Here is a 9,343-nt window from a genome sequence, read left to right as displayed (position 1 = left end):
TCGCATGCTGCGGTTCTGGCCTGACGACACCGCTATCTTCGCCTGTGGCGTAGTGGTGTCGGTCTTCTGTGTCTTATGTGGGAGGGGGGTCTACGCATTTCAGTTTCAGAAGTTATCCTATCGGTGGCACTACACATTCCGTGATAGGTGAACACCTGGTGTGTCCAAAGTACTGAATAGTTTGGTGCGTCCGTTCTCATCGCAGTCAATATGTGGACGATATCATAGTTTCAGACAGCCGAAAACACGCATTTGGCTAGATGTTTTCGAGTCATCTAGCTCGAGCGCATGCGTGCCGTTGAGCGCCATGAGTCTATGGTAAATCAGATTTGCTTGGTTCGTTCAGTACCAAAGCACTCCAGTGGCGACGTCAAGGCAATCGCAGTTTCCTTATCATTTCCCACTGTTCATAATCTTCTGCCACTTGTTACCTGCACGAAACGAGTAGAGCAATGAAAACTGTGGTGTCATCGCGAAGTCCGTTTCAAGTCTTATCGTCCTTTGCCATTCGGCATGGAACGCAACTCTCGAGTCGAGGTTTTCCGCTATCTTACTTCCCTCTACGCAATGTATGCGACAGAACGATGGTTAGCACTGCTACAACACGATGCCATGGTAATGTGGTGAGACGCTCGTTCTTTGTGCATCCTACGACTGGCGACCTCGTCCTCGATTGTGGCTTTTTTCGGAACCTTTGGGTACGGAACAACAGGCTTCCTGTCGCTCACACGGCGCTCCAGCAACTCGTCGACCCAGCCTCTCTTGCGAAGCCGGCCACAGCTCCCAGTATATGGTACGACCTCCACACTCCAACAGGTGTGTTATGTCGGCAGTCCATTGGTACTGGGTCGTGTATTCTGTCCCATGGAATGACTTCAAGCGTGGCGAGATCGCCCCGGAGAGGGGTAGCATGGCACGCTTGCGAATCACAAGCAGCAGCTAACAAGCGCAAAATTCCACTTGCGAAAGAGGCATCTCCACATCGCCGGACGATGGAGTCTAGGAGGTCGTCTTGGTATGCAGAAAAGCCTGAGCGAAAAGCGCGAAGTTGTTCTCTCAGTTTCCTCCCTCGGTTAACTGATGCACAAATTTGCAGTACGAGCTGCTCTCCGCTTAAGCATAACTCTGTCGGTTACAGTGGGCCGTCGCTTCGTCAGGTAAGCTCTCCTTTCCAGGTTCAAGAGAACAAAGCCCGCATGGCTGCCTATGTAGACGAGCTCAACGCCGCAGTTAGAGAAGCCGTTTCGGGTGGGGGACCAGACGCGAAGAAACGCCTGTTCGCTCAAGGCAAAATGCCAGTGCGAACTCGTATTGACTGCTTGCTGGACCCAGGCAGTTCTTTTCTCGAACTCTCCCAACTAGCAGGTCATGATTTGTACGGTCCGACCGAGAATGTGCCTTGTGGAGGTCTTGTCACAGGGGTTGGCCTCGTTTCGGGCAGACTGTGTATGATCGTGGCGAACGATCCCACAGTAAAAGGAGGCGCGTACTTCCCCATAACGGTGAAAAAACACCTGCGAGCTCAGGATATTGCAGCAGAGAATCGATTGCCTTGTATCTATCTCGTGGACAGTGGTGGAGCGAACCTGTCCAGACAGGAGGACGTCTTCCCTGATAGATTACATTTTGGCCGCATTTTCTTCAATCAAGCAACCATGTCCGCTCAGTCGATTCCTCAGATCGCAGTGGTGCTAGGGAGCTGCACAGCAGGAGGTGCCTATGTACCGGCCATGGCAGACGAAGCGATCATTGTGAAAGGAAGGGGAACTATTTTTCTCGCTGGTCCCCTCCTGGTCAAAGCCGCCACGGGGGAGATTGTCGGGAGCGAGGAGCTCGGTGGCGCCGACATGCATTGCAGAATATCTGGAGTGGCAGATCACTATGCAAAAGATGAAAATCACGCGCTGAAACTCACCCGGCGGATCGTCGCTTCACTTCCAGTACAACCATCTAACAGTGCCTGCTTCATCAACAGCGGTAGGTCTCCTATATCCCCTAACACGGGCATGGTGCAGCAGAACACACAAAATCCAAGGGATCTTGTTCACTTTTGCATAGCCGTTGCCTGAACTGTGATGAACAAAAAACGGATCAGATGGGCCTCCGATGGCAATAGGGTCTCTCTTGGCGAGGGGGCGTGTTCAGCCTCGGTTGCTGGATTTTTTAATGCCGGTATTTCTTCCGCTTTCATGTCAGTATTCGAGAGAATAAGGTGTTGTGCTGTTCACACAACTTGTCTTACCACCACTACTCAATCAGTATGTGTGAGCGCAATTTACTGGAATTACTACGACTCCCCCACACTAGTCCCATACGTTGATAAGTTAGTTATCGGTGCACCTGTAACAGCCAAGTGTATGTTGCATTGGTTAACCTGTCGTTTCTACTTCACTTGTCCGTCCACTTGCATGTGTCAAAAACAAAGTAATGTGGCACCATACAGGTGATGCTCCGTTGGTGAACGCTGTTGAGCAACTGAACGTGCCAACCTGCGGGCTCATTGGCGTCACGGTAGGGGAAGGTGTAAGCGAATGGAAATTTCTTTGTTCGTGACGAAAGCAGTTGACCCAAATGCCTTATGCACTCTGGGCAAATTTTATGTGTCATTTGTTACAGTCGCTCTTCGTTTATGCAGCTATCTCCGTTGTCCCTGTCCCATCTTGGAAAGTCTTACAGTCTTTCCGCATTTTCAGCTGTGTCCTCCAGATGCCAAGGTGGTCAGTTCCTTTAGTGTTTAGTTCGCCATGTTTCGTGGTTGCCTTTTTCAGAACACGGTTCCGTCACTGCCCTTCTTCTTGGCTCGTCTTCTGTATCCAGCAACATCGACCCTCTCCTTCCTTCGGAAGAGTTGGATGGCCTAGCACCCTGCAACTTCCGCCAACAGACAGATATTAAGCGCCTCTTGGCTTGTCTCCTAGACCGCTCGGCCCTGGCCGAGTTCAAGCCGTTATACGGGGAGACATTAGTTTGCGGCTTTGCCCATCTGAACGGGTACCCCATCGGAGTAATGGCGAACAATGGTGTCCTCCTTCCAGAGAGCGCTCTCAAAGGGGCGCATTTCATTCAGATTTGTGCGCAGAGACGCCTTCCTCTACTCTTTGTGCAGAACATCACAGGCTTCATGGTTGGGAGCGAGATGGAACGTGCGGGGATTGCTAAGCACGGTGCGAAGCTAGTTACTGCCGTGTCGTGTTTTCCTTTGCCAAAGCTTACCCTTATAATCGGCGCTTCGTTTGGTGCTGGGAACTACGGCATGTGCGGCAGAGCATATGATCCTCGGTTTCTATTCACATGGCCAAACGCCAAAATCGCAGTCATGGGAGGCAAGCAGGCTGTTAGCGTGCTTCTAGATATAGAACGAGCTGCTGCACTGAAAAGACAAAAAGTGAAACCACAGGGTCAGGGGGGAGCGATGGAAAAGGGAAAACTTTTTGAGCTTGATGAAAAAATGTGGGAAGAACAGAGAAAAGTGAAACAAGCCGAATACCAGGAGATGTATGACCGGCACAGCAGCGCAATTTATGCTTCTGCTCGAATATGGGATGACGGTGTTGTTACTCCACAGCAGACACGAAAGGTGTTGATCTTAGCACTCGCTGTAGCTCTTCAAAATCCATATAAAACCGCAAGCCCCTTCGGCGCTGAGCATTTGCCCCCTGCTTACGGAGTCTTCCGGATGTAATACGAGGGTAGGCGCTCGACCTCTCTGGAGAGACGAGAAAGACAGACACAGGCGACGAGGCGCAAAAAGCACTAGGCCAGCAGTCCCCAATGTCAGCCACTGAGGCAAACAGGCGGACGGGCACCGGTAGGAAAAGCAGTCGTTCTCCAGTGATTCTAAAGTTTGTGTGTCGGTCGCAATTTCAGAAGCAACGACGCTTGTTATGGGCAGCAAAACCGCAAGGCAGTCTTTACATCTCAGTCTCGAAGAAGTACATCTGTTGTCTCCCTGATCTCAAAACGCGTGCTACAGCTCCCGAGAAGTCTATCGGCGAATAGTCTTGTGCCTGTTCTGTTTTATACTGCAAATTACAAACCGCGTCAGCACGGGCCGTTAAAGGTGCTTTTCGGATGGATTTGCTTCTTTCGCGACACTAAACTCGCCGCTGCAGAGGCATTCGCACCAGCTCATTGTATTCAAAAGGCTCGAGTTCTGGTAAATTGAGTTGCGGCAGTGCTGTGCAGGCATACACAACCACATTATCCGGGTTCATCCGGGCAGAAGAGAGGTGCTCATGGAGCCAAAACTAGCACATCCCCCGTTGAGCGTTAAACAAGCATTTCTAAATCGATCTGAGCATTCCACCACTGCAGATCCTTAATAAAATGTGCATCAGACAAGAAGCTTCACAAAAAACTTCGCATGTGCATTCAGCGTTGAAATGCCGTGTGCATACACGATTCCCATGCACAGACGAGAGCCTGCAGCATGCGCCTCGCCCGTACAGTCAATTGAGCGTCGCCATCATCACTCGGCAGGTTGTTCGCCATGCCGTCAATGCCGCGAGTTCTTGAGAGCATGCACCTGTCGCCAGATTATTTCTATTCACAATGTTCTCCATCACTTTCCCCTCGTCCGTCCCGTCCCCTTTCTGCCACCTGGAACACATCATACAGCAGTGGCCGTAGACTAAAGCCATGCCTACTCCACGCACGGCCAAAACGGTTACGAAAGCATTCGCCTCTAGAAATCTAGTTTCGGTTCCGCCTCTGACAGTGCACGGACCGCCTGTAACGCCTTCTAAGTATCAAATTGTCGTAAGGGCTAATGCAGAGCCATTAAGAAGAGAACCGGATGTGTAAAGGCGGACGCCATCCGCCCCATACACAAGCTGCGGGTTTCTGTCCGATGCCAACTGAGCATCTATCGCTGTATCCCTCAGCGCGTCGCAGGCAGCGCGCTCGGAAGAGCTGTCTGTTTGTGACGCCCGTCCATGTAAACAACTGGTCCCTTAACGTGTCCCTCTTCCCAACTGTCCGTCCGTGCTTCTGCCTCCAAGACCACCCATGCTTCCGCCTCCATAGCCGCCCATACCTGCACCTCCGAGTCCACCCATGCTTCCTCCTGCAAGTCCACCCATGCTTGCTCCCGCAAGTCCAGCCGTGCTTCCTCCCAACAGACCCGCCGCTCTGGAACCCATGATCCCTTGTGTCATGAGAGCCGCAGAGCTGCCTGCTAAGCCTCCAGTCAAGCCAAGCCCTCCACGCATGCTTGCCATTGACATTCCAATACTTGGGGATGCACCAGTTGTTAGCGCCTGAGCCAGAGTCGCCACGCGCAGTACTCTCTGTTGCTCCTCCGCCAGTTCACGCTGTTTGTTTGCTACTTCCACCTCCAGGCGCCGGGCTTCGTTGTCTAGGCTGACGCTTTCACGTTGCTTCGAGGACAGATTGTGGCGCAGCTCTTGAATCTTTTCCTTCTCATTCTGTCGCTTCTGCTCCAAATCCGCGATAGCAGCTCGAGAATCTGTGCCAAGTCCGCTCACGGAGCCTCCGAGTCCCACCATAGAACCGGTAGCGCTGCCGCCAAGCGCAAGCGAACCTCCGCGCAACCCTGCAGCGGCGGAGCCGCCGGCCGCTGCTCGCTGTGCCACCACGCGCTCGTGAGCGATTCTCTGGTCAAGTTGAGTAACGGTGCCTTGGACCTGCTGCAGCTGGAGATTGATCTGCTGGATCTCCAGCTCCACTTCAGCCTTGGTCCGCAATACATCTTGGAGCTTTGTCGACGCCTCGGTGAGTGCCCATTCCGCCTGTTCACGCACCGCGGGGCTCCTGATGTTCTTCACCTCGCTCTTCAACATCTCCAGTTTTCGCGTTATCTCGCCAGTTTGGCTCAAACGGCCCTTGATGAGTTGCAACAGTTGCTGGCCCTTCGCCTTCACTTGCATGTCGACCTGGAGGGCATTGAAGAGCCCGGGTAGTCCGAGGAAGTCCAAGACAGCAGGAGGGAGTTGCGCAGAAGCTACGCCTTCCGTCAGTCCAGTCATCTCTCTTCCCAAGTCTTGCAACGCCTTGACCACGGCCTTCAAGTCTTCTTCGATGACGCCGGCCGCCGAGCGAAGGGTGCCAGACTCCGTCGCGTACGTGGAAACCTGGACAAGGAATGCCTCAGGGTTCTGCAGAACTGCACTCACAACCTCGCCTGTCGTCCGATCCAGCTGGGTGCTGCTCTCGAAGAACTTGTTGGCCGCAGTCTCGATGCCTTGCGTGCGTTCGCGCAATGTCGCGAGGCGCGTCGACCACTCAGTGGTCCGCTCCTGAAGCAGAGCCAAGATTTGCGTGCGGACCTCGTCTCCGAGGAACAGCGTCACGAGTTTTCGCTCCTCAGCGGTCTGCATGTAGTCCTCCAGTCGCACTGACAGGTCGGAGAGAAGGTTGACGAAGCTCTCCAGCCGGTCTTTGTAGCCGCGCTGGCGTTGCTGAAACCACGCGGCGTCGTCTCTTGTCGGAGCCGTCGCCATGACCCCATCGGCCTGATTCAAAATCTCCTGAACTCGGGCGACGCCTGCGGACGCTTCTTGGTAGATCGCGACAATCTGGTGCATCGCCTGGTCAACAGCCGCTTCACTCTGGAAAGCGTAGGAAAGGGCAGAGTACGGCGCAGCGCCAGTCGGATTTTCCTTCGCCGTCTGTTGGAACGAGTGCAGCTTCTCATAGAACACGTTCAACTTGAACACATGCTGACTCATCGTGTGGACACGGTCGGTCAGCGTCTCGATACCGACGTGAGCGTCAGTGAGCAGGCGGTTGACTGCGTCCCACACCTTCACGCTCTGCTCGAAGAGGCGCCTCTCCTCAGCCAGCTCGCGACGAATTGTGTCCATCTCTTCGGTGTGCTTCAGTCTAAGTTCAGAAACCAGCTGGTCTGTCTGGCGGTCGTGTTCCTCCTGAAGCAGCAAGAACTTTCGATGACGAGCATCCTCCAGCTCCTTGATTTGGGCCATGTGTTTCTCCCTTACGGCCGCAAGGCGGTCCATCCCGTCCTTTTGAATCTCCTCGAGGGTTGGAAGCGGGACAACCACCTGCAGTCCCCTCATTCGGGTCTTCAACTTCTCCTTCTCGTCTCCCTCCCCGCGCTGGCCAGGTATGTAGTGGCGGTTCTTCGCGTTGTGAGGAACGTAGGAAGCCGGCACTTCGAACTGCGTTCCCAGAGCATCGTTGATCAAGGCGGCCCCCTTCGAAAGGAGGAGCCAGCGGTACTCTCTCTGGCTCGGGGTCAAGTCTTCCTCTCGCATCTTGGCGTGTGTAACCTCCTCCTCGAACTCGTCCAACTGAGCGCACACTGCCTTGAATGAATGGAAGAAAGTGGGCTTATGCGTTAGATGCGCTTTGACATGCTCGTAGTCACAGCCGAGGATCGCGCAAATGCTGTGGGCTCCATTGCGCCAGCCCTGGTTCATTGCTCGTTTCAAAGATTTCACAACTCCCCGTGTCGCCGCGTCTGCAAACTGTGGACCTCGCACGGTCAAGCGGCTATCCGGCGAAGCCCAAAACCCCACCACCGCAACCATTGCCCAGAACAGGGCAACGGCCACACGTAACGGTCGCATTTCGAAGACAAGAAGGAAGGAGCTGCTGAAGAGAGCCGATGACAATCTGCAAGCATGAACGCATGATCACAGAACAACCAGCAAATTTCCTCCGGCCCGCCTCTACCAAAGAGCGGCTCCCGTACTTTGTCCAAACGCGAGACGAGGGGGGGGGGAAGGCAAAAAATGGACTTCCTTACCGGATACAGAGACTGATAACTCTTGATTGGCAACTCTGGAGAGCCGACAGATGTGATTCGAAAAGAAGTGTCCTGTTTTTTTCGCAGTGTCCCGGGAACTCAGGACTTGGAATTCCATTAGGCGGCCGGCAGCAACCGCTACGAGTCGTCGGTACACTCTGCTTGTTCAAACTTTTACACTGAAAGAGCCGCTGTTTTCTCATTATGATATCTTTCTGGAGAAAACCCTCATTCAACGTGTCCGTGCGAAATACTTCACGGCACACCCCCCCCTTTCTGCGTGTCGACGCTTCGACGCCGCGGAGCGGCGAAGTCCCATTTGTGACTACCGTTGATGCACGCGCCTGCCCCTCCAGGTGATGATATAAAACAGAAGTGGAATTGACTCCTCGAAAGCAATTCTCTCCCATCTGCACTCTGGAGATCCTTACCAGAGGAAAAAGCGGCGTGAGTACTCTCCAGCTATCTCAGGTTGTCAGTGCCGTCAGCCGACGGATGAATCGAACTGGCGCCGAGAGTTCGGCGTACCAACCACCGGTTGCTGTCTCTCCTCAGTCAGTCTCAGAATTGCGTATGGTGCCCACTGGAATGTACAGTGGACTAAAAAACGCCACAAATTGGTAATTCAACGACACAAAGTGGAAGCAGCGACATCCCTTCTAAGCAGCATCATAAGACTTTCGGGGAACACGGCAGTCGATCGCATCGGCCTCGCGCAGCCTCACGGGTCTTATCTACGCGTTTTGTCGCACCGGTGTGTCCAGTGCTGTGAGGAGACGCAAACGGTGCAGCGTTGCAGCTTTGCTTACCCAGCATCTCCGGCAAGCACGCTCCACAGTCGCGTCCCTTTTCCACCACTGAGAGACGGGCTCGCAGAACTTCCCCTTCCAGTGGCAGAAACTCCGACGAAAGATCTGGGCGGCGTTGCCGCTGTGGTACGTGTATTGCTTTTGGTGTGCAGCCCCATTTCTGTTTGCTAACGGATTAACCAAACGCAAGTCGATTGCCCCTCAAACGACAATCGGTGGGAGCAATGGTGAAAAACGCAGTTACGTGGCAGGGTCCGTCCATAAGAAATTGAGGAGGTGGGCGGATATTACTGTGTGCTTACGGGACTCACGCAAGGCTTGTTTGGAGGTAGAGAGTTGGGGACCTCGCAGTGGACATTGCTCCGGATGACGGCATCGGTTGAGCCATAGGGCTTGTTTGTGACGAAGGCCACTGAAAGGTACATACTGGTTTTCTACGTCCACATGGCCCACTACTTAGAGAATTGTGTGTGCCACGTCTTTGTGGTACGTTGTGAGTGTCACTCGACAGGAGTTAAGAGCAAACTGAATTTCGCAGAGCCTGTGGCCTCACCAGACCACTGACCACCGCGTCCTCGCTCGTAGGTCGGAGTGCGCATGTACGCAGAACGCGATGCCAGCAGTTGCGGTGGATCGGTCTACACTAAGTCATTGACTGTTCTTGAGTAAAGAAAGGAGAGTTGCAGAGTACCACGCTAGTAAGGTATAAAACGCACAGCAGCTAGTTAGGTATGGACGGTTTTTACCGGAAGATCCCCCATGGCACACGTTGGTGTTGTTGTATTGTGGACTCCTAATGTCGATA

The 9,343-nt window shown here is 53.5% G+C and overlaps 2 protein-coding genes across 2 annotated transcripts; one reads left to right on the top strand and one right to left on the bottom strand.

The window, feature by feature from the left end:
• Positions 1–452: 452 nt before the first annotated feature.
• On the top strand, positions 453–3,682 carry TGME49_269680 (acyl-CoA carboxyltransferase beta chain, putative; the record flags this gene model as incomplete). The annotated part of the gene is made up of 2 exons (XM_002365608.2): positions 453–1,977; positions 2,769–3,682. The coding sequence occupies 2 exons, from the start codon at positions 453–455 to the stop codon at positions 3,680–3,682; spliced, it is 2,439 nt and encodes an 812-aa protein (XP_002365649.2).
• Positions 3,683–4,119: 437 nt separating this feature from the next.
• Positions 4,120–8,377, bottom strand: TGME49_269690 (hypothetical protein). Its single transcript, XM_002365609.1, has 2 exons — positions 8,161–8,377; positions 4,120–7,596 (listed from the first exon to the last, which is right to left on the bottom strand). The coding sequence occupies exon 2, from the start codon at positions 7,548–7,550 to the stop codon at positions 4,953–4,955; it is 2,598 nt and encodes an 865-aa protein (XP_002365650.1). The 5' UTR covers positions 7,551–7,596; positions 8,161–8,377; the 3' UTR covers positions 4,120–4,952.
• Positions 8,378–9,343: the final 966 nt, after the last annotated feature.

Source organism: Toxoplasma gondii, chromosome VIII, assembly GCF_000006565.2.
Source record: "Toxoplasma gondii ME49 chromosome VIII, whole genome shotgun sequence".
Lineage (NCBI taxonomy): Eukaryota > Apicomplexa > Conoidasida > Eucoccidiorida > Sarcocystidae > Toxoplasma > Toxoplasma gondii.
Note: the sequence above shows the minus strand (reverse complement) of the source record. Positions and strands in the feature narration are given on the sequence as shown.